The sequence below is a fragment of the Ranitomeya variabilis genome, chromosome 3 (genome assembly GCF_051348905.1).
Source record: "Ranitomeya variabilis isolate aRanVar5 chromosome 3, aRanVar5.hap1, whole genome shotgun sequence".
Classification (NCBI taxonomy): Eukaryota; Metazoa; Chordata; class Amphibia; order Anura; family Dendrobatidae; genus Ranitomeya; species Ranitomeya variabilis.
In genome coordinates, this window is record NC_135234.1 from 87,137,811 (window position 1) to 87,164,137 (window position 26,327).

At 41.3% G+C, this 26,327-nt stretch overlaps 1 protein-coding gene across 1 annotated transcript in view; it reads right to left on the reverse strand.

Annotated features, from left to right (window-relative positions):
• Window positions 1-3,274: 3,274 nt before the first annotated feature.
• Window positions 3,275-26,327, reverse strand: part of TRAF4 (TNF receptor associated factor 4) — a 45,521-nt gene continuing 22,468 nt past the window's right edge. Inside the window, exons 2-7 of the mRNA XM_077294342.1 lie at window positions 15,232-15,283; window positions 12,149-12,253; window positions 10,843-11,004; window positions 9,287-9,448; window positions 6,529-6,684; window positions 3,275-6,248 (exon numbers count right to left, since the gene is read on the reverse strand). Of these exons, the coding sequence (XP_077150457.1) occupies window positions 5,616-6,248; window positions 6,529-6,684; window positions 9,287-9,448; window positions 10,843-11,004; window positions 12,149-12,253; window positions 15,232-15,283 (1,270 nt within the window). The 3' untranslated portion in view covers window positions 3,275-5,615. The remainder of the gene's footprint in view (window positions 6,249-6,528; window positions 6,685-9,286; window positions 9,449-10,842; window positions 11,005-12,148; window positions 12,254-15,231; window positions 15,284-26,327) is intronic.

Here is a 26,327-nt window from a genome sequence, read left to right on the forward strand (position 1 = left end):
TGGTGGTGTGGTGATTATCCCATGTCGGGGCCCCACCTTAGCAACTGTACAGTATATACTCTTTGGCGCCATCGCTCTCATTCTTTAAGTCCCCCTTGTTCACATCTGGCAGCTGTTAATTTGCCTCCAACACTTTTCCTTTCATTTTTTCCCCATTATGTAGATAGGGGCAAAATTGTTTGGTGAATTGGAAAGCGCGGGGTTAAAATTTCACCTCACAACATAGTATATGATGCTCTCGGGGTCCAGACGTGTGACTGTGCAAAATTTTGTGGCTGTAGCTGCGACGGTTCAGATGCCAATCCCGGACATACACACATACATACACACATTCAGCTTTATATATTAGATTACCTGCGTGGTGCTTCTCTGGTAATTCATAGATTGGTTGCTTGGGTTGTCTTTCATAAAATCTTATTATTAGCTACTATCATCCCCTCTCTGTTTCTCATTTCCATGTGCACTATTGATTTATGAAAGAAAAATTAAAACAACGGTTATTCTTTAAAAGATGCTTTTCACCTTCATAAATGGCTATTGTTGGATAGTGCTTGTAAATACAGGCAATTTTGTAATTTATGTTCTTATTACAATTTTTAGTTATTTGAGATAATACACTTATTTACAGCTTGTTAACTTGGAGACTGACCACCGCTGCTCAGCAGGAGAAAATGCACAGCCCTTACAAGCTCTACCGGAATGCTTGCGAGCTAGCCAGCAGCGGTGGTCGGTCCTCTAGGCAATGAGCTATAAACGTAACAAAAGTATTACAATTTGCAACTGTCCTTCATATAGGTAACAAGCAGTAAACTGAAAGTGTGCTTGGTCTTATGCAGCAAAATACTTTATTTTTTGCAGACGTGACTGGCCTGATTTTTTTATACAATGGCGATCTAAACGTGCCAAAATTATTAACATTTTGTAAATGATTGATCTCTACCATAGTCCCCAAGATGAATATTCTCTCTCCCCTACCTCTTCACACCTTCCATAGATAAAACTAGAGAGAACAGACACAAAGCAACATAATGACTTTCTGATGAAAGGTGCTAATTCCCCAATGAGTCATTATCGTTAACTTCAATACTAACGGGGACATCTGTATTTAGAAACGTGGTCATGGCACATGTGAGGATTATGTTATCAGTTTCCAGAAAACAATGAGGTCTTTCTAGATGCTATTAAGGACAGTAGGGCCTATACAGAATGCTGCGTTTCAGATGGTTCTTTATGGAGAATCTGCTCTATTCATCTATAAACAAAAAATATATCCGATGTACAGGACAAGAGCAAGGATGGAGCGATTGTAAAATAGTAGCAGGAGGAAGAAAATATAAAAAGAGCAGACTGTTCAAGAAGTGGTAAAAAAGAACTGATCACATAGTAAATTTTCTTTACTCATGGACTGTAACGGCTGTGCCATCTATAGTCACCATTAAAGGGACTGTCACCTGAATTTAGCGGGCTATGTAAATGCCGTTTCTTCTTTTTTCCTCCACCCCATCCTTCCCCGCTGTTCACAATATTTTCCGGAATTGGAGTAGGTGTCCTCCATAGTTCGCGCACGCGCAATGCAATCTTGTCTCGCACACGCGCAATATGCTTTGCCCATCTGCGGGCAAAGCCAAAAAGCATTACTGCGCATGCCCCTGCGCACTATGTTCCAGAAGTATTTCTCTGTGTTCCGGGACATAGTGCGCCGGCGCATGCGCAGTAATGCTTTTGCGGCTTTGCCCGCAGATGGGCAAAACATACTGCGCGTGCGCGAGACAAGATTGCATTGCGCACGCGCGAACTATGGAGGACACCTACTCCAATTCCAAAAAAACATTGCAGATAGCGGGGAAGGATGGGGTGGAGGAAAAAAGAAGAAACACTGCCCATCGGACGGAAAACAGGGCATTTGCATAGCCTGCCAAATTCAGGTGACAGAGTCCCTTTAAAGTATGGTTTCTACATTGCACTTTTCTGCTTACCAACTGCAAGGACTAACAATGGGCAATGTTATTCCTTGTGAAAACCCGATTTACGTAAACTTGTTTTGTAACATTTGTAGGTTTTCACATGTTCTTTTGCTAATTATGTAAATTGTCTCTTCAGAGAGGAAGAGAACTAGAACTCTAGTGCTACCTATTGGAAGTAGCAATCCAAAAGGTGGCACTAGAGTTCTAGTTCTCTACCTCTCTGGAGAGACAATTTGCATAATTAGCATATTTCCCAGAGGAGCATTGCGGCTTTAAGTCTCCTCATCTCGGCATGCTTAGCATGTCAATCTCCGCAAGGAGAAACGATACTTCTTGGATATCACTTGTTCTTTTAAATTACATTCAAGTACCTAATATGCTCCCATGGTCCAAAGAAACAATATAACCAGGTGGCATGGTTTTCTGGAATGTTAGTCATTGACCATCTACCTCAATAGGAAAACAATGTCTCCCTAGTATGACTTGTACAGTACAACCAAGGAAGTTGGCACTAGAAGAAGTACCGGTAATAGTAATTAATCACTTACAAATTTAATAATCACAAAAAAGACAAGAATATTCATCATGGAGAGGATTTATTATACAAAAGTATAAAGGCAATCAGTTGCCCCTCCATCCGATACATTAATTCTTCATTCAGCACAGATAGTTTAGACAATAAATAATTAACAAGAATAATTCAGACACGCTACATAACACAGATGAGGCGGGTATCAGAGCCATCTCACAATGTTCCACGATATTCAATTCCTAACAGGATCCAGATTGTTTTGAGATAAACAGATCATTGCCACATAGCACCATCGCTCCGGACACGTCTCGTCCATTAGCCCTGCCATATTTTACAGCACGCAGAAGATCAGATCCTATTATACTATTGGCACTTGGTAGGTACATTGGTCAATGTAATGAGTTCCATGGGGGAGAGGGGAAGTCACAGATTTTAATATATTATTTTATATAATTCTTTTTTTCTATAACAAAATGTGTATATCCACAGAGTATATCTATGCAAGATGCTCATGTGCATCGCACGTCTAAGTTACCTAAATGGGGTCTATGGGGGCTTCTGGCACATGACATTTCTACATGGTTTTACACCAATGACTTACAAATATGGATTAATAGAACTACAATTCTTGTCTCATGCTGTTAACGTTTCTCTAATTTCGTTGGCCAATTACACATAAAGGAGGATAAATAGGATTCACAGTCACGACCATGAACACTAATAGGAAATGATAAAAATAGGCAGTGAAAATGTCCAAAAACGGGTGAAAATAATAAACTTTACAATGACTAAATATGTTGGTAATATGGAGAACATCTTTAAGGGACTTCGAGGTCTATGCACCATTTAATGCAATGGGGGACTGAACCAGTATTATAGAAAAATCCATCTATTCACTGGAAATGTAGAGGAAACTCTGGAGTGTCCTGAATAATACAAGAGGCACTGACTTATTGTATATACACAAGACCCGATAAAACTGCATTTTCCTGAATTCAGTCCGCCATATTTCTTGTTGGAAAATTTCTCAAGGTATTTAGACTGTACAATCTGCTCACTGTTCTCATGTCATCCCGTTACCGAAGTGATAGATCTATGGAGGACCTGAGAAAAATTCTGTACAAAATAAAGTGTATGTCATCCTCTGAGATCAACCTATTTGGACAGACCAGTTGGGGCATTTTCTGTAAGGCCAATAGTAGTCTAATCTGTCACAGGTGGAATTAGTATCAAAGTCAAAAGCTAATTAAAGGGAATATGTCAGCAGCATGATGTAGGGACAGATACCCCAAGTCTACCGATATATCACTTCACTGGTTGCAGTAGTTGTGATAGAATCACAGTTTTCTCTGGTGCAGATCTAGCAGAGCTCATACTGTTTAGCTGCGTATAACCTCGCTAACACGACTGCTAATCAGTGCTGGGGGTGTGGTTGGACTAGGAAGCACGAGATAACTAGTCCTCTAGTGATACTCACTAAATAAAACACTAACATTTTACAGAAACAGCAAAACGCAGACAAGTTAGTGACACACCATTGGAATCAGGGTCTCTGCCCTTACATCATTATGCTTGCAGATTGCATATAAAAACCGGACGGCGGATTTTATTCAATCTTGATTGTGTTTCTTGAATCAATGGCCAAAATGGAAAGTACTGAAACAAATGTAAATGGACTCATTACTTTGTGCTTAGAGTCTGCTGGTGTCCTGGTGAACGGTCTGATGAATGGGTAGCTGTCAAGTAAGAAATGTAGTGAGGGTCATGTGTCCACATTAACGATAATGATTGTAAGGTTTTTAGAAATGTGATTACAAGATCCAGGTCACTATTTGGAGGTCAGTCGGTTTTGTAATGCTCAACGCACAAGGTCATTTCGTGACGGTAGGAGAGGCCGTGCTGTGCGCGTGTCTCAGACAGTTAATTCACGACAGGATTTTATTCACTGAAATGTACAGAGCGGCGAGGCTCACATTAGAGACGTCACATCAAACAGAACATTCTCATCATACAATAATCAGTAACAGAAGAACCCAGCTACGAAATCATTAGAATCAATTCCCAAAGCTGTCCAGTACGTATTATCAAACTGTCAATTGCAAAAGGAGTAAAAAGGCTATAAAATTCGAGTAAAAAAAATGCTGCTGCTCAGAATACAAATGGACTGATCCTGGCGGCCACATTGGGTGACAAAGGGCCTCAAGACTCTCGTCGGTTTGTCATTTGACGTGCCCGCTATCAGTGCGCTTGGCCAATGTCTTTTTGTAAACCTTTGGACCCATGGTAGCCAAATAATTCACTTCGGCTAAAAGTTATCCAAGCTTCCTTGCATGTGTGCCGGCACCACAAACACCCCTGAGGTAGACCCGTCTCTGTTGTATTGCATGGGGTACACCTCACGGTCCTCGCTCCTTGGTTGGACACTTTGGCTTTATGTTAGCACCTGGACTTTAGTTTTGCTCTTAGGTGCTGACCTCACAAACACCTTAAGAGCCTGAAAGGGCCCTTTTTTTTTTTTTTTGCAGCTCAGATAATATGAATCCAGTTGTATTTTCCTCCATAATATTCAACAGTTTATTGCACTGTAAGTCCACGCAAAAAAAATCCAGTATTGTGAGATGCAAAGAAACATTCTCCCCATTCGTTGTCACTGAAAGGAGCTAGGTGACAAATGTAGTCCCAGTTTTGCAGCAGGTGTTACATTGTTGCCAAAAGAGAAGCAGAAGGGTGAACTTTTGGTCACATAGACTGTTACAGTTTGTTTTGGAACATCATCTCCAAAAAATGTACCAATGGTTTGAAGAACCATCATCATCTCCACCAAAAAATGTAGCAACGGCTTGAAGAACCATCATCATCTCCCCCCAAAAATGTAGCAATGGTTTGGTATAACCATCTTCGTGTCTCCAAGGCTTCACAGTTGACTTGGTCAAATAAACTCAAAAGAAAATGTACACTTACTGGAGGACAAAACATTTGTACCTCTTTTGTAACCATCCTCCTAATTCAAAGCCAGGCCATCTCAGGTAGTGGTGCAACTCAAGAACTGAAACTGGAGAAAACACTACTCATTTTAGTGCGAGAACAAGTCCTCTCTCATAAATGTCCACGCATTACAATTATGCAATGATCTTCTGGGGAATATCCACTGATGCTCTAAGGAATACAGCATTATCACGTACATAGTTGCGTTTTCGAATGTCCTCATGAGAGATAAACTTAGGATATCCAAAGCCGAGGGTGCTTTCGTCCAAGGAATTTCGAGAACCACTTGGTTTCTGGAAGTTTTTCCAGTTTGGGTCAGGATTAAAGGTTTCTATAATGTGTTGGGGTTTGGACAAGGAAGGATCACTTTGGTCAAGTAATGAAAATGTGACACGAAATGAAAAAGGCCATTCTAGCAGGTTGTCATACTCGCCAGGGAGAACTCTTATGTATACAGAAAGGTAGCTGCCTTCACCGCTGCCGTTGCCATTCAAAAAAGCCGAGACTTGAAGCTTGTAGCCATATCTGTGCGTATAAAAGGGTGGGCTAAATGATTCAAAGTTGCCTCGAACCTTGGCTTCCTGCAATTTGCGAGAATAGTCGCTGATCTTCCATATGAGTATCCCTTCGCTGCTCACAGACAGCTCCTCCACCTGCTTCCTCAGCTCCAGAATCTCCTGTCTTTGTCGGTTTACCAAGGAGGACATCATACTGAGGTGGGCTCTCATATTTTCTTCTAGATGTCTGCTCATACCAATCTTAGGGCACTGGTGAAAAAAAAAGGGGACAAAAAAAAGCATGATTTACTATTTCTATCATGTTATTAGCATTTCTTCCATTTCTCATTAGAATATGGTTATATTTAACAAATTTGTAATGGACATTCCCACAACTGTTTCATTCATCTGAACAAGACCTGCAGAAATATCCATGGCACATGCTGCAGAAGCGGCTCCATTCAGATGTACGGATTAATTTCTGGAAGGAATATGCCATCTGTAATCATACCCTTATAGAAAGCCATAAAGCATTACATTGCAATCTTACCCGGTGTTTGCAGCCAGATTCCTTAAAAGGACAAAGTACTAAAGCAGAACTGCAGCTGTCCTTTAGATGGCCGCTCAAGTCTTCTCTGGCAATGCTGGCATTGCCACACTGGTTGGGACAGGAGACTGGGTACCGTGGACACTGAAACTGGTGACTCTACAAAGAATGGAATACAATAAAATACTGATTTTAATCACACACTTGAAATTTGTTAAGAAAATGAATGGATTACTGCAACTGCAAGTTATACAATGTGATGTTTTATAGCATCCATCACATATATGTATATTTATATATTAATATTAAAAGTGTCCAGGATTTATCAAAAAAGAATACTCCGCCAATAATTCTTAAACTTTAGGTTGGAGTCACTGGTCAGGTGCTACCCAGCTGCTAGTGCAGTTGGAGAATACGTTATTATCAAGTTTATGTACTTAATTTACTTTTTTTTCTGTTAAGAATGTAACAAGTAATTATCAGACCCCATAGAAACATTTGGAATGTGGCTCCACCACACTATGAAGATTATTTTTTTTAATCTCCTAATATCAGCCATGTGCACACAAAAATCAATAAGCATGTATTGTAAATGGCCGAGAGCATATTCAGAAATCAGGTATTGCTCTCCCAATATCAAAACAAGTCTATAGGAGCATCACTCCCAATAGGACATATTATATACTAGCGAAAAGAGGGAGCATAGACACTAAAATAAAAATCACAAAATTTTATTAATGAAGTACAGAAAAAACCATACAAGAAAATATAAATAAATGAATTCTAAATACATGACAGAATATATAAAAGATTCCAACATGTAAACAAAAGGAGAACCAACCAGTACACTAAGGGGTAGGACACATATCCAGTGTGTGACCTGGGTAAGTATTATTAGTCCACAAAAGTAATGTGTACTCCCATCATGCGAGAAAGATCTATACAGGACCAACACCTTATGTCACCTAGTACATCATTATATCCCAGTATGTATATACCGCCAAGGCGATAAGGACTTACCCATAATGGATCAGGATGCGTGTGTAGCCTACCCGCTACCCCTGACGCGCATTTCGCTTGATCGCTTCTTCCCCTTTGAAGAAGCGATCAAGCGAAACGCGCGTCAGGGGTAGCGGGTAGGCTACACACGCATCCTGATCCATTATGGGTAAGTCCTTATCGCCTTGGCGGTATATACATACTGGGATATAATGATGTACTAGGTGACATAAGGTGTTGGTCCTGTATAGATCTTTCTCCCATGATGGGAGTACACATTACTTTTGTGGACTAATAATACTTACCCAGGTCACACACTGGATATGTGTCCTACCCCTTAGTGTACTGGTTGGTTCTCCTTTTGTTTACATGTTGGAATCTTTTATATATTCTGTCATGTATTTAGAATTCATTTATTTATATTTTCTTGTATGGTTTTTTCTGTACTTCATTAATAAAATTTTGTGATTTTTATTTTAGTGTCTATGCTCCCTCTTTTCGCTAGTATATAATATCAGCCATGTGCCTCATCCTAATATACAGTGATGTCACAGTACGGAAAAATGTAGCTACAACAAAATGGGACAACTTAAGAACCATGCAAACAACAATCTCTAAGCAGTGGTATAGTAAGTGCTTAATGCACAAAGTGATGTCACAGCACGAGGGTGATATACACAGTGGAACAACAGCACAGGCATAATGAGCAAAATAACATCATTGGATTATCGCTGTGCTCCGACATCACCCTGTGCATTATGTCTCTGCGCCATGACATCACCCTGTGCATTATGTCTGTGCTGACATCACCCTGTGCATTATGTCTGTGCTATGACATCACACTGTGCATTATGTCTGTGCTATGACATCACACTGTGCATTATGTCTGTGCTATGACATCACGCTGTGCATTATGTCTGTGCTATGACATCACGCTGTGCATTATGTCTGTGCTATGACATCACACTGTGCATTATGTCTGTGCTATGACATCACACTGTGCATTAGGTCTGTGCTATGACATCACACTGTGCATTAGGTCTGTGCTATGACATCACACTGTGCATTAGGTCTGTGCTATGACATCACACTGTGCATTAGGTCTGTGCTATGACATCACACTGTGCATTAGGTCTGTGCTATGACATCACACTGTGCATTAGGTCTGTGCTATGACATCACACTGTGCATTATGTCTGTGCTATGACATCACACTGTGCATTATGTCAGTGCTATGACATCACACTGTGCATTATGTCAGTGCTATGATGTCACACTGCATTATTTCTGCCCTATGACACCACACTGTGCATTTTTTCTGCGCTATGACATCACACTGTGCATAATTTCTGTGCTATGATGTCACAACCCAAAAATAATACACAAATGGAAATCTACTACCGTTGTTGTAATGTCTTTAACCAGTTGTGAGCCCCGGGCATCTCCATGTTCTGACTCCTGAGATCCTGGGAGAAAGATTGAGAAGCCCTAATACATATTTTTTGAATACTATGTTCTCTTTGCATTGATTAATGAACTGGTGCAATGGCGGCCTTACTCTATCCCTTTGATGGCAGGTATCTTTGATGCACTGCTCACCATGTCACCAACATGTAACCCAATTTTCACCATCATTGCTTGGAACGCTCAGATTATAACAGAAGGGAAACTTGTCTTTTACTCGAAATACTTTTTGAAAGCAAAGCAATTCCTTTCTGCACATACCCAGCGGTCCCAGATTATAGGGTGTGCTCATCATTACCTGGATAGTGTCGAAAACAAACTCCTTGCTGCAGTAAGGGCATGGCTGCGTGCGCTTGGGGCACTCGGCCAGAGAATGCTGGGACAGGACGCGTCTCATCATCCGAGCGCCACACTTGTTCTCACAATACACGCTTTCTTGGGGACAGGAGCCCTGGTGATCCTAGTTTAGCAAAGAAAACAGAATGGGTTAATGGAAAGGAAAAAAAAAAGCTTCCCCGTCTTCGTAGAGGAGACAAATGAGTAAGATGTTCTCGGCGTGAGAAAGACGAGAGGCATTTAAATGTTTGACACCGCTAATACATCAAAGATTATCGCTCTAAATGGTAAATGTGTAAGTCATTAGCTGAAAATGTGAAATATCAGACTTAATGCTGAGCTCAGCCTATGTGGTTGGCATGACAAGGGGGGATTTTCTAAGAGGATCTTGAAAATTGCCTTATATTGCATTAACGAAAAATTTAAATGTGCTAATGGAAAAACCAAGAAACAGAAACGTTCAGTAAAGTGACAAATAACGCAACATCAATACTAATAATTACACTTATATAATAATGGTATTTCCATTCTTCACGTAGAGAGGAAGGATTATCATCATATTTAGCTGATCGACTTCTATGGTCATAATTTCAATATACTATTTAGCCAAAAGTGACTACACACTTCTCGGTTTGTAAAAAATGGCATCAATGGCTAACCTATGACTGTATGTACTGTATATAAGATCTTAAAAGCTGTCCTTTTGCTTAAATCAGGATTTCGTGTTAAATGTATTTTTTTTATAATTTTTTTTTCTTTTTGCCATTTTTTGTATCACAATCTAAATAAAAAAAGTGACCTCTTGCAATTTTCACACTGGCCACCCCGCTATTTTATAGTCTAATGTTTCCTGTTTTATTTATAGAAGACTTTTCAGTAGCCTCATTATCATCACAGACAGGTTTACAATGACAATAACCATTTGTATGTACAACTTATGGGCTCGCTTACACGAGTATACATCAGACAAGAGCTATTCAATGTTTTATCAGATTTGCACTTGGACCAATGATATGTAATATCATTTTTAGATTCATCCATATATATTTTATCCATTTTCCACTGACTCACAGAATTGAGAAATGTATATTTTTCGTCTTCTCACAGTTATTTCACAAGGCTGTATAGGGGAGAGTCAGGGAAATGGGACCAACGTTAATGTCTTGACCTAAAAGACCTTCGAATTATTGTCTGCACGATCATGGCTGCATTTGAAAATAAGCTACCGTAAATGGAAATCATCCAATAAAATGGAGAGGGTCATGGCACATCCACGTTGTTTGAGAAAATCAGAGATTTAATACAAATGTATTAAAATCCAAATCTACACAATACAATAGTAAAACAGTACTCATAGTAGATCTATTGTGCATAGATAATTTTGGGGCCATATTACACATTAGAGAGAAGTCGTCTAGACCCGCCGATTTCAGCTCGTTCGCTTTTGGAGGTGTATGGGTACCATGATTGCACATCAGGGCTGCTGAGCCCACCAGATGTAATTTAGTGAACGCTCACCTCATAAGCCTCTCCAGTGAAGTCATTGCCGCAGAATTCACAGCGAACCTTGCGCTTCGGGCAGTCGTGCTGCATGTGTTCTGGTAAATCTCTGCGGATCAGTTTGGTGCTGCAGCGGTTTGGACACGGAATCACGTTGAAGGCACAAGTGTTGAGATGAGTCTAATGGGCAAAAGTAATCATCAATGAAAAACCGCAGTCTTTTCCCCAGATTTCACACCGGCATGATGATACTTAGTATGAAGTAGACTAGGTATTCCTTGACAGAGATACTTTGGGATAGACCATTTAATACCTATCTGTACTAGTGATGAACGAATGTGCTCGGATAAAGTCTTATCAAGCATGCTCGGGTGCTAAACGAGTGTCTTCGGTGCACTCGAATAATATGTTCGAGACCCCTACAGCTGTTAGACAGTGGCAACACATGCAGGGATTGCCTAACAGCCGTGAGACGCGCAGCCATGGGATCTCGAACATATTATTTGAGCACGCCAAAGACATTGGGTTAGCACCTGAGCATGCTCAGATAACACCTTATCCGAGCACGATCGCTCATCACTAGTACACATATATTAAATGGGCTATACCACAGTATCTCTGTCCGTACTAGTGATGAATGAACGTGCTGGGATAAGGTGTTATCTGAGCATGCTCTGGTTCTCACCCAGTGTCTTCGGCATGCTCGAATAATAGGTTAGCAAGCCGAAGACATTCGAGACCCCCCCAGCTGCATGTCCATCGGCTGTTAGGCAATCCGTTCATGTGTTGCGGCTCTCTAATAGCCGCAATACATGCACTCGCAGGGACTCGAACATATTTTTCAAGCATGCCAAAGACACTAAGTGAGCACCCGAGTATGCTCGGATAACACCTTATCCGAGCACGTTCGCTCATCACTAATGTGTACCTGTATACCAAGAAGTTTAATACATAGGTGGTTCTGATGTTGTGACTCACTAGTAATATTGGGAGTAGTATTTTATTAGACTCCTGGGTCTAAGCTGGCTGAGAAAAAATGTAAATGCATACTACTCAAAAAAGCTTTAGCATATGAGCATAATGGAGGCCTTTGACTAAGGCTACTTGGTAATAATCTTGGGCCTAATGCATGGGAAACGACTGCAGTATCGCGATGTAACATCACAATGTAATGAAAGTGACTGCGATATGGCTCATACGCAAATTGTGATGACTACAACACACAAGTTGCAAAGATACAATACGTTAACAAAGGTTTTAATACAGTACGTTTCTAGTAAGGCGACTTATGCATTGTCTCAGCTTTGGTCTCCCATCATCTCACCTGGAGTTGTTTTATTGGCCCGCTCCATCGGCACCCCTCCTCACTATGTATACATCGAATGGACAGGCTGAGCACTTGCGTTTCCAGCTCTCGATCAGGGTAAATCTATTCCATGGACAATTAGGAGAAAAGAAAAAAAATCCTCATAAGAAAAAGTGAACAGAGCAGAGTATTTTACCCAGTCAATACATTTTTAAGACACAATAACTCCATTTTCATCAGGGTTGCACCTGCTATATGCCAAGTGTGGCCAGCATTATGCCATTGGCACTCGTCCTTGGCCATATGTAATAAAACATACATGACAGCTGCCAGCTCAGCTGTGCCTCAATCACTCAACAGGGCATTTGTCATGGAATTTGCAGAGAGAAAAGAAAGTTGCATTGTGTTGAGACGTTCCATCTTCTGTACCAAGCACGTGTGACAGGGAGGGTATTTTTTTTTTAGCTGAAAAAAGGGGGCAGCTTTGTTCTCGGGCTTGTCAGACACTGGTCGCCTGGATTGACAGAATATATTCAAATCAGCCATTCAGCCTAAAAACTGGTACATAGAAGCATAGGCTCTCCCGTAATGCAGTCACCACAAAGACCCCTTTCTCCAGTGCATCTCAAAACTGTACTGATGCTGCTTTATCTACAGTCTGTGCTGGGTTTGGCTAGGACGTCAGATACAAAAGCATGGTTTATGCTCCTGATGGGGCTGCATTTAAAAAAGAGCCAGGAACAGACAGCCATTGTTGTGGGACGAAGAGTCTCCGGGGCTCTGCATAGTGGTTCTGGAGAAGTTTTCTTTGGCAGGAGCACTACTTGCCGGCACGGATAGGGGCTATTTTTGTAGACAGATCCTGAAGTGGAACACACATAACTGCTATTATGTAAAGAGATGTGTGTGTGTTCCCCTTCCGGAACAAACTAAATCTTTCCAGGGACTGAAAACACCACTACTAGTAATGATGGGATCCGGTAGTACCTTGTTGGGCAGATACAGTGGGGCAAAAAAGTATTTAGTCAGTCAGCAATAGTGCAAGTTCCACCACTTAAAAAGATGAGAGGCGTCTGTAATTTACATCATAGGTAGACCTCAACTATGGGAGACAAACTGAGAAAAAAAAATCCAGAAAATCACATTGTCTGTTTTTTTATCATTTTATTTGCATATTATGGTGGAAAATAAGTATTTGGTCAGAAACAAACAATCAAGATTTCTGGCTCTCACAGACCTGTAACTTCTTCTTTAAGAGTCTCCTCTTTCCTCCACTCATTACCTGTAGTAATGGCACTTGTTTAAACTTGTTATCAGTATAAAAAGACACCTGTGCACACCCTCAAACAGTCTGACTCCAAACTCCACTATGGTGAAGACCAAAGAGCTGTCAAAGGACACCAGAAACAAAATTGTAGCCCTGCACCAGGCTGGGAAGACTGAATCTGCAATAGCCAACCAGCTCGGAGTGAAGAAATCAACAGTGGGAGCAATAATTAGAAAATGGAAGACATTCAAGACCACTGATAATCTCCCTCGATCTGGGGCTCCACGCAAAATCCCACCCCGTGGGGTCAGAATGATCACAAGAACGGTGAGCAAAAATCCCAGAACCACGCGGGGGGACCTAGTGAATGAACTGCAGAGAGCTGGGACCAATGTAACAAGGCCTATCATAAGTAACACACTACACCACCATGGACTCAGATCCTGCAGTGCCAGACGTGTCCCACTGCTTAAGCCAGTACATGTCCGGGCCCGTCTGAAGTTTGCTAGAGAGCATTTGGATGATCCAGAGGAGTTTTGGGAGAATGTCCTATGGTCTGATGAAACCAAACTGGAACTGTTTGGTAGAAACACAACTTGTCGTGTTTGGAGGAAAAAGAATACTGAGTTGCATCCATCAAACACCATACCTACTGTAAAGCATGGTGGTGGAAACAACATTCTTTGGGGCTGTTTCTCTGCAAAGGGGCCAGGACGACTGATCCGGGTACATGAAAGAATGAATGGGGCCATGTATCGTGAGATTTTGAGTGCAAACCTCCTTCCATCAGCAAGGGCATTGAAGATGAAACGTGGCTGGGTCTTTCAACATGAAAATGATCCAAAGCACACCGCCAGGGCAACGAAGGAGTGGCTTCGTAAGAAGCATTTCAAGGTCCTGGAGTGGCCTAGCCAGTCTCCAGATCTCAACCCTATAGAAAACCTTTGGAGGGAGTTGAAAGTCCGTGTTGCCAAGCGAAAAGCCAAAAACATCACTGCTCTAGAGGAGATCTGCATGGAGGAATGGGCCAACATACCAACAACAGTGTGTGGCAACCTTGTGAAGACTTACAGAAAACGTTTGACCTCTGTCATTGCCAACAAAGGATATATTACAAAGTATTGAGATGAAATTTTGTTTCTGACCAAATACTTATTTTCCACCATAATATGCAAATAAAATGATAAAAAAACAGACAATGTGATTTTCTGGATTTTTTTTTCTCAGTTTGTCTCCCATAGTTGAGGTCTACCTATGATGTAAATTACAGACGCCTCTCATCTTTTTAAGTGGTGGAACTTGCACTATTGCTGACTGACTAAATACTTTTTTGCCCCACTGTATCTCCCAAGTAGTGACCGGTGAAGAGTTATCCATTTCTTAATAAATTCTCTTAATGGAGAGGGGATTATCCAGCTATTACAGAATCCCGAAATGATGAAATAATGACATATTCTTGTGTGTAGCAGCATGAGTAGGAAGATTTACTGAGTGATTAACTTCTCGGAGCTGCCCTGGAGATCATACGGGTCGTCATTCCCCTCTCCCAGATAGGACGGAACCAAGAAGAGGCTTTTAGCGCCAACATTACATAACCACAACGCAAGGGCTTCTATGTACTGGTGATATTTTTGACAAAAACATTCATGCATTTGACAGCTGAATGCTCCAGATCACTGGCAGGTAAGATGGCGACCACTATGTTCTGCCTGATTTGCTGTGACATAAACTTCAAGGTGAACTGGAGCGTATCCATTAAGAAAGGAAATAAGTGCACTTCTCTTTCAAGTAGACAAACAGGTATTCAGATTCTAAGCCTTAAAGTCGTCTTTACCTTTGCATAGTCCAGTGCTAGTTGGTCTTCTGGACACTTGAAAACACCTTCACTGCAGACAAAGAAAATATAAAGTTAAAACGACGCGTGCAGAGACAACGTCTGTCCGATATACCAAAGCATTATATACTGCAACACATGGCCCTGATCCATTATTGTATTTTCACCTTATTATTGGGGTAAAATTGTTTGAATATTGAATTTTTTATTTGTGCCTTAAAGTAAACCTGTAAGGCGATTCATGCAGCCCAAACCAGCGTGGGTTGCATCCGGGTGAGCTAGAGCAAATCTGTTTTACAAGATCCGTCCGGGGACAATAGCCATGGACCAGACTAGTCTGACATCGCCCCTGGCCGGCTCTTCCCAGCGCTGCTGCATGTGATGAGCAGGTCTCTCCCTCTCCTATGTCTGTCAATCACTTCTAGCAGATCTTCAAAGTTTATTTATTCTGAAACGCCAGATAAGTAACTTCATAGGAAGCCATTTACAATCCGTGCACCTCACACAGCATTCAACAAACGACCAAATCTCCAAAATGAACTACATATAAATGTACAGAACGGGACGATCAGTTTCCCATGTGTATGATGCAGCGAAAAGAAAATGACACACGTTACTGGCCACCATAAACGCAGCTAATGTTTCCTCTTCCAGCGCTGATCTAAATCTAAATCCACAATTCAGCTTTGAGCCCTTTCCAAAAATGCACAAGACATGGGAGAATATATATTTATAGGATAGATAGTGTTTAGCTGCTTTGAAATAACCCACAGCCATAATCCTGCTTCTTTTCAGCAAATGAGTTTGGTTTTCATCCCTTTTTAGCACAGAAATGACTCCACATCTCGGGTGCACTTGTTCTATTTAATGAGGGCAACGAGCAGAGAACTTACGGAGGCCACGACATCTGATAGTTGGCCCCTGGGCCATTTTATGTAACGTAATAAAATATAATTATGGGTATCAAGCACCGCTGCCTTAGACGTTACTTGGAGATAATTAGAAGGAAATTATATTATTGGAAGTTATGTAAAATAAATAGTGCATCAGAAGCAATTTGGCGAGGCATAACCCAGAACTGGAGCTGCCGTGCACTTCATAGGTAGCATGAGGTTAAAACATGTGACATCGCTATACTTATTATACAAAGCAAATTAACTCCTGCCGGTACACTGAAGCAACTTAGAAAAGTAAATGCTGGTGCTGGCCATGGAAGTGTTTATCAAGGCAGCACAGCAATAGATTTGTGTTACAGAACCTTACACTTTAGAAATTGCTTAAAAAGGGTATTTCCAAACCAGGTACAGGTGGTCAGTGCAACCTTGGCAGGGCCAAACAGTCCAGTGCACCTTCCTACCTACTTGTTTCCCATCTATCTCCACAGTTCTCAGGCTGTATAAAGTCAGACATGTCTATCAAAGAAGAATGGGGGGGTGGTGATCGTGGAAAATCAAGTAGGTAGGAAGGAGCACTGGACTGTTTGGCCACACCAAGGCTGCACCGAGCGCCTGTGCTTGGTTTGAACAGTCATTCTGTGTTGTTAAGACTCTCTTTAATTTAGGAGCGGCTCAACATTTTCAGTATATATATATATTTTTTTTTTTAATCTTTGCATGTTCCTTTTTCTCAGGTGCCCTAGTACCCTGTTATGGGGGGGGATCTTGTTTTCATTGAAGTGACCAAGGAAATGTATGAAGACTTCTTACAGGCAATGTTTCCTGAGCAGAAGGTTTTACTTTGGCAGGAGAGCTCTCTCATTTAGAAAACAAGTTTCCATTAGTGAGGTACAGGAACCCTGAAACAAGTACAAGTGCTACAAATGTGTCTCTGGTTTGGCTAATATAAAACAGTCTTCTTCCATCTGTAGGAGAGATAATCTAATCTGAAGCCTTTATTAGGGAGCCTTGTCTACAAGTTTCTTTATACCACTTGGATCTCTTCAATGAGAACTGATACCTCCAGAGCGGCATCAAAGGCATCCCATCCTGCCCACCAATATCCTGCTCTTCACTAATGAGGGGCATGAAGTCTGAAACAGCTGTTTAGGGATGGATGTCAGGTCTGGATAGTTTGCAGACTCTGCCCCAAGAATAGTCCTAGTTACCGGTACTTATTACACAAAACACGATATTAATGTTTTCTCCATGTGTCACCATGCTGTTCCTCCTGTGCCCTACTCTGTCCTATAGAGCTTGGTAGATATAGTGTGGCAGATCCAGATCAGCATGGCCACCTAACACCAGGATTTACTTCTCCCTGAAATGGTAGATGGGATTTTAATTTACTTTTTTGGCCATCACTACTAGAAGGGATGGCTGTAGATCCAACATTTATGTGTACGTGTAGCTGCTTAATCGATCCCATCAAAGCAATGTGAAGGAAATTTGTGCACTTAATAGATCACAAGATTCCAGCATCCATTGTCGTGTACATGTAGAACCAGTAAGATGTACAATCAAAACCAAAGAAAAAAAGATTCAATGTGTGCAATATCGGACTTTTGTACAAGCTACAAATGACTCAATATGATCCCAATCACAGAGCACATCTGGGCTAACGTGCAGATGCGGCCATGATCTGTCCTGCCAGCTGGCAGCTGAACACTTCTGTTCTGAATCTCTCCCCTCTCGTAACTTCCTCCCTCCATAAGCAAATACTGTCCACCCTGCACCGCTGTGCTTCACACAATGGGCTCCGTGTACAGAGCTTCTTCTCCTGACTGCATCACGCATTTCACAAGCCCCAAGTGGATATTACTGAACTGTAAAAAATAAGTGTGTTGTAAATAGCATTCTTATTATTTGTACTTTCTTTTCTAATGTAACCAGCATGTTTTCCACAGTGCTGTGGGTATTTATTTAATTTACTAATTTTCCACTGCAGATTGTTTGGATTACTGACTAACAACAAAAATGTTTATATTTTATGTACTATATTTTCTAATATTTTTTTTTCTATATAGAAAAATTATTAATAAGGCGTTTTAAGCTAATACAAAGCGATTCCCTACTGCACAATCCATATTTGAGATATGGAAAGAAAATCCAGTTCACACTTATACTGCAGTGCATTTCGTACCATCTCGCTTAGTAACATGGAGTGAACCAAGCCAAAATGGAATCAGTCTATATATTTTAATAGGTGCCCTGTAATTAGAGGTCTTAGGTCCCCCTAACTAATCATCTCGAAAATGTACTCCAACTTTTATTCTTACATAGGCCTAAGGCTAGGTTCACATTGCGTTAGGGCAATCCGTTTAGCGCTAGCGCTAGCGGATTGCGCTAACGCAATGTTTATTTAGGGGCCGTGTTTGGGGTCGCGTTAACGTCCCCACTCTCGCAGATCCCCGATCTGCGAGAGCGGGGAACGGACCTCGGGCGCGCCGCGGACGCTGCAAGCAGCGTCCGAGGCGCGTCACAGAAGAACGGCACATCACTAGCGCGAGCCGAAAAAGGCACGCGCTAGTGATGCGCTGCAGGAGAAATTGACATTGCTGTCAATGGGCACGCTAACGGCCCCGTTGCACGGCGTTAATTGCGACATTTTCGCCGTGCAACGCTGTCCGTTAGCGTGCACACAGTAACGCAATGTGAACCCAGCCTAAGTATGGCCAAGGGAAGACCACATAAACGGCCATAGAATGAAACCCAAAATGGTAATACATAAAACAACAAAAACCCTAAAAGACCAAAAATGTGCAACGCGTCTTGGCACTTCACACAATAATACAGGAGCACTTGGGATAGCAATCTGGACTCAGGTCAGCCTCAATGTCTCTCCCCACCACCACCCACTGGCTAGGATACCCCCACCAAGCTAATATTTAACTTTATCCCTTGCCGAGAAAATAAACAGCCGCACAAAGCTACCAAATGGCCAAATACAAGGACACATAGGTTACTGTAACTTTAAAGCAAACATTCACATTCTTTTTTCCTCTTGAACTGGAACGAAGTTCAGTCCTCAGTGAGAATTCGTGTACCCACCTCAGAGATCAGAAGCCGAGACCAGAAAACCACAGCGATGACAGAACCAGGACCAGAAATACCGGCCGTAGACATGAGCTGCGGCCAGGACCCACAGCATTTCTGTACACACCTTACAGATCTACAGCTGTCTACTGTCAGGGGAACAGGGCTGTCCCCGAGCATGTCACTTTCTAGATATGACACATAACATTGCTGGTAATATAGCACACCCAGTACAAAGGGCAAACGAGGTAGATAATGTCAGGTGTCTGGAAGAGACATTCTTGTCGATGCCCCATAACACACACATCTTATTTTTAATTCATCGTTACTGATTCTTCAATGATGCCTGTATGCAAATTAGCACTCACCCAAAAATAAGAAACTCTCTGCTGCCCCCTATAGGTGGTTAGCCTGTAGTCAATATTCAACCTATTAAAGAGCCTTGAAAACATGACTAGGGTTTACAGCCAAACTACCAACTCCTATCAGTAGACTGCTGTTTGGGAGTTTTTGCTCCTCATCAGTACAAAGCATAGTACTGGGTAGTTGGCCGAGATGCCATTGATGCAATTCAACATTGACGCAAGTGGTACTGGTTATCGTCAAGGAGGACCAACTGGTGTCAGAGTCATAAGCAATGTGTTTCTGGTTTGACTGACATCTCTCGTATGTTTCATGGAAATTGAATGGATTAGACATAGACTCAAAGAATAGCTACATATAGGAGGCAGAAGAGGTCGCCTTTAGTGCCTCCGGTAGGTATAGAAATAGTTTGTATAGAGAGAGAATTACCAGTAGGACTCTCTACACCTGCTGAATCTCCTTCAGGAGAACCAGAATCCCAAAGCTGTTCGTCCTTTTTCTGCAAGTTTGTGGAATTTTTCAGTAGGATGCAGAGATACTGGCTGCACGGATTTCGATATTATGGAATATTATGGAACAGTTGACAGATGCGCAAACATTACAAAGTAGAAATGATGCGTAAATGTCTTATACCATATGTGATAACTAATAGCACATTTGGCAATAAACGCAATCATAATGTGTTTTTTCTTCTTCTTCCCAGAGATGGCCTTAACAGTTGACCCATAGGCCCAGTAATTGTTAACATCAGGAGGCCGTGAGATGAAAACAGCAGATGTAAAACACTCTTCTTAAGTCCTACAAAATACACATCCTCATCGGCTGTGCCAGGCAGCTGCTCGTCTCCACACCCAAGAATGCTGTGGGAATTCTTCTTTGGAATCTCCACTTTCACTAAGAATGGCCAAATCTTATTCCTGCCAATCACCTGCTATGTGACATGACCGAGAGAACCCAAGTGGAACCATTACATAAGTGAATACTTAGGCACCGGTCCTATCGAGTGCTGCCATACCGGTCACAGAAATGTAACTAAAGCAAGACGACGGTCAAAAATAAAATGTATAACTGCTATATGTCCAATGTCAGGAAATAGAGAGAGCTGGTAGCCAGGACCTATATATTTAGATGTACTATTCAGGCAGGGTATTACAGTGCATAAATAGGGTGGATTCTAACTCCTTTGTTCTTCAATGCCCCACCCTGTTTAATACAAGCATGGCCCATCTTAAACTGTTTCGCTAGGGGCTAGACAATAAACAGAAGGTGTAATTGTCAGTTACCTCTCAGCTAATCATATAACTGAAAACTGTCTGTCCACGTTTGTCTGAAGAATCCTGAATCACATGGGAGGATAATGTTAATGAGTTCATATTAATGCCACTTTGCAAGTCAAATTCTCAGCTCAGCCCTGCACACATTGCCGGGATGTAGAAGTACAAGTAGTTATTGTAGCAAAAGGGGTTTTCTCATTTTTGGAGTTTTGTTATTACCCATTCCTGCTTCGGAGAGGAATTCTTTACTCCATAACTGCCGGGAATGTAATCCGCGATTCCACTTCTTATATGGAAGGGACTATGGTAAATTAAATAAATGATTCTACAGGAATATTAAAAACGGATTAATCGTAATAATTATACATGATATAGGTTTCCTTCGTCTATCACTACCATACTTTGTCCTATTAAATGGTTTACCAGAAGTCCGGTGGCTCAAGGAAAGAACGAAGCGTTGTGCTTTGATTATGTCATGCGCCCTATTGGTTTGAAGAGATAGACCCGTCCGCATGAAGAATAACGGAAAGGGAAAAAAGATGCCTTGTGCATATGTGGCAAAATTCCCAGTATCCTCTTGTTGCAGATTTTCCTGCAGATTTTAATTCACAAAAATCCTCTCCATAGAATGACATGCTAATCACTGTAAATCTGCACCGCAGATCAATTCCCGCAGCGTGTGGATGAGATTTGGTACTTCGCTGTTACTATAATTACAGAGTTTTCACCTGGAAAATCCACAGTGTTTCAGCCCTGGGTGAACTTGTAATTAAAGCAGTCCCATGTGGGGGTCCCCTGTAGCATAAAGTCACCCCTTCACATTGTAAATATTGCTAAGAAAGTCACGGAATAAGATAATTGATAGAGAATAAAGTTTTGTGAATATATTCTTACATTGTATTTAGACGCTTATAATTTCAGTGACTATCTGAAGCACAAATTCTAATTTATGATCTCCCCAATTAGCTTATTCTGTGACCATAAAGGGAATCTATCAGTAGGTTATTGCTATTTAATCAGATAGCTGCATGATGTAAGGGCTGAGACACTGATTCCAGCGATGTGTCACTTACTCAGCAGCTTGCTGTAGTTTCAGTATATTATCACTGCAGGACTAGATGTCACATGCCAGGCAGTCCAGCTGATCTATGTAACCCCGCCCCCTCCACTGATTGGCCGCTTGCTGACAATGCACAGTGTACACAGGAATTTGCCAATCAGGTGTGTGTGGGCGGGGTTATACACAGCTCAGCCTTCTGGCCACTGTTACATCTACAGCAGGGAAAACAGGGATTCTATCAAAACTGCATCGAGCGGCCCAGTAAGTGACGCCTTGGTGGAATCAGACTTTCTGCACCTACATCATACAGCTCTCGGATTACATACAAAAATCTGCTTACAGATTCACTTTAACAATATTTTCTGTTTAGTATTTAGAAACTTGACCGAAAGTTAATGTAGCATGTAATAAACATGGTGATAATATTCAGTATCCCAGAACTCTATCCAGTGGCTCACTATAAGGTGGTAACGCTGTGTACAATAATATGATAAAAAAGGAGCATGTTCTCCATATCTGTCACTTTTACTGCCCACAGCTCTAGATGTGCATAGTCACATTCTCTTAATTTATGTAAGGTTTTTTGTTTGTTTTGTGTTTGTTATTTTAGACCTTTGGACCAATAACGTACCCTGAGCTACCTCACATTGCAGAGCAGCCAGATCCCGAGCCAGAAACAGCCTCAGCAACAGTGAGCGCCAATTACTTGTGTCAGAGGTAGAGAATATCCAGAGTGCGGAGACAAACAGAGGATCCATATAATGAGTCCAGAAATAATAGCGACCTTTTCAACCCAAAGTCTTCCAAATGATTATCTCATCCCATAACGTACTGGCAAAACACGCTAAAGTAAAGGAGCATGTTTAATGTAAGATGTACAATGTCTACAGCTGGATCTGAAATAACCATTGTATCACAGTGTGTCAGTGCCATCATGTTAATAAAAGAAAATAACCTATAGCTAAATATTTCCCTCGAGATGTAAAAACTAATACTCTGGCTGGAGGTAATGAATAAAAAATATGTGTAAGTGTACTTAACTCTGGAAGTTAACAGAAAAGCTTTAAAAAGCTTCTTTAGTCTCAGTTCACATCTGTGTTAATCACTTCTATTCTTGTATTCCATCATGAGAGCAAAATGACAAAATGTAATTGTTGTGGCGATTTGTCACATGAGTAACGCTAGTGATGAGAGATCGTGATTGGATAAGGTGTTATCTAAGCATGCTCGTGTCCTAATTGAGTATTTTCTGCGTGCTCGGAAAAAAATGCTCTAGTCGCCACAGCTGCAAGTCTTGCGGCTATTCGAGAGGAAATCCCTGCATGAATTGTGGCTGTCGAACAGCCGCGAGACACGCAGCCGCGGCGACTAGAGCATTTTTTTCCAAGCAGGCAGAAAATGTATCCAAGCATGCTCGAGCTCATCACTAATGATCACCAAAAGGTACTCAATGACCCCATTGACTATAATGGTGTCCGTTGGGTTCATGTGATGATGTCCAGCATTGTGCTGTAAAAATGATAGAAAATCCTGAATCAGAGCCTCCAATGCAGACGTGAACGCAGCGTAATTTGTAAGCTTTTATGCTGTTGCATATATGTATGCGATTGTTATTATTAGCCCTTATAAATAAACATATTACCTTATATTAAACACCCTTTGTTCTATTTTCGAAAAGCCCTGCAGCAGATCAAGTGTTCCTATGAAAGAGCTGCCCGGGTGGCATATTTGCCAACCATTAGACTGTGGTGTTATGTCAGCAAGTGATGTTTGCACAATAATTATAAGGGTGGAAACATTGCATTTAGCTCTATTCTGCAAGTGCAATGTATTGGTATTTCATATTTATTTCTTTTAAAGGGGATGTCCTCTTTTAGAAAACTTACCCTCATATGTAAAGCTGGTTGTAAAAAAATAAAGTATACTTTATTTATGATCCTGGGGACGCTGCCCCTGGTCTCTGATATTTGAGTACAGACCGCTGACATCATATTGAGATCGCTGCAGCCAATCAGTGATTTGGCGGATCTGAGCAGCTCGAATCGTCTACATGGCGGAGTCGGCAAGGTCAGTGATTGGCTGCAGCGGTCATTGCTGCAGCCAAATAACAGAGACACTGCGCTGGACCCCGAGAGGTAAGTAGTACTCAGTTTGCTTTCTTACAACAAAATGTACATACAGTATATTAGGAAACGTTTTCTAAAACGGGGACAACACCTTTAAGGTAGCTATACATCTATGTGTTGCGTGAAGCTCTTATGTTCCAGATGTGTGTGAAAAAGGGCTCTAATGCTGTCCTAACATAGCCAGTGACATCAACCTGTGTATGAGCCATTACAGAAGTGAGGGATTTATTTGTTTGGCAAGATAAGTCTGATTACACTCATTACAATATTGTGCAATTACTGTGCTCTGTCTTCACACCTCCGCACCAACCACTTTATAATGCGGCTGCTTCCTTATGTGACAATAGGACTCTACACCTCATCTAGGAAAAAGCCAAGGACATCTGTGATGTATGTTCCCCTCTCCCAGTATACATCTACACAAATCTGGACAGCTATATTGTTGGCTCAGTCACTAGTGACCCATAGTCTTCATGGATGATCCCAGGCTTCATTACTACCCAAGCTCGCCCTGCCTACTCTTGCTTTTAGGCCACGTTCACACATTCAGTATTTGGTCAGTATTTTACCTCAGTATTTGTAAGCCAAAACCAGAAGTGGAACAATCAGAGGAAAAGTATAATAGAAACAAGTCACCACTTCTGTATTTATCACCCACTCCTGGTTTTTGCCACTGATGTAAAATACTGACCAAGTACTGAACATGTGAATGTGTCCTTAGACTGAGCATCATATCGTATTCTATTAAATTTTAATGTCTGTGCATTAGGAGTCTGGTGGAAGGTTCTACTCTTTGATCAAGAGCCATCTCTGTATGCACGCATATACAACAAACACTATCAATCACTGAGACCGCCCACTGGACTCTTAAGACAAGACTGAACAGGAATTAAATAGAAAAAAAACACACAAAAAAAAAACACAACTACTCATACAGCCTTTTCTTCATAGATCAGACTCCATGTTCAACTTGAGGTTTTTTCATTATATTAAACAATTATTGTACAATTTTCTTTGCAACAAACTTATATTAAGAGATGAGCAAAAATATTTGAACTACCCTGCTCCGATGTCCAGGTCAGTCCTCCATAGCAGCTAGACGAGCCAGTGTTCAATTCTGCTCCATGGTGAATCCGGGGCACCTCTGCTGCTTATTATGACCCCGTGATGTCATGATAATGCGCGAGGCCTAGTCACGACGTAAGCAGCGGGGCCCTAGTAAGTTGCATTGATGCCTGGACACCGGACCAGGGATCTTTTTGCTTTTCTCTACCTGTATGGCATGATACAAAGCAATGACAGCTTTTCGTTAAAAAAAAATAAAAAATTACAAATTGTATGAATATATAAATGGCTGCTCGTGGTAAGGCTTGGGTATGATATCAACTAGGATTTTTTTTTTTTATAGCAAAACTATTATTATGAAATCCAACTCTTGAAATGGAGCTCGCCACGTGTTCACTTCATAGTGAGGTCTTCTCATAGAGATCTAAGTGTTTTCCTATGACCAGTAGTTATTATAAAGAATAGTATAATTTGTTATTATAACCAGACTACTAATTACACTCACAGTCAGGGAGGAGGCACGCTGCTGCCATATATAACATCTTATATATACGGTACTTGCTGGAACTTGTGGTTCCACATGGCCTCTGTTGCAAAGGCTATTTTGTCATTTTTATTATTTTATTATTATCCCTGGTCAATGATGGCATATAATAACCTGCACAGAGCAAGGTCAGCAACTCCATTTCAGTCCTCGCACACCTTCTTCCCATACATACAAGATAAGCAGCAAAATTCTGCACGCCCCCTCCAGAGAAAGTGCTGTATTGTTATGTGGCAGATGAATCGTGCACATTTCCTTCCCATTTACCTCCACGTTTCCAGCAGACAGAATTTCCCATGGTCTGGGTTATTTGGGGGCACTAGTATAATAAGGAGATTCTGTTCTCTTGCAGCGGAGGAGAATACCAGTCTGCCAGTACCTGCCAACATCTGACAGCTCCTATCTGGCAGATTTGGCCAGGATATTCGCGGTCGCAGACGACAGAAGTAGTTTGCTTTGAAAAGGAGTTAAACTGCATTAAGATTAAAAAAAAAAAAAAAAAGACAAAAACCATTTTATCCAGAAGTCAGAATACTATTGTTCACAGACGATATGACTGTTGTAGTGAATGGAGCCACTAAACCTAGCTGATAAGACAAAAAAATGAGATTTGAGGAGTGGTTCTTAGAAGTGACTGGTGCCAGCTTCATCCACACTGCTGTGTTATAGTTAATGGCTGTTAAACGTAGACTT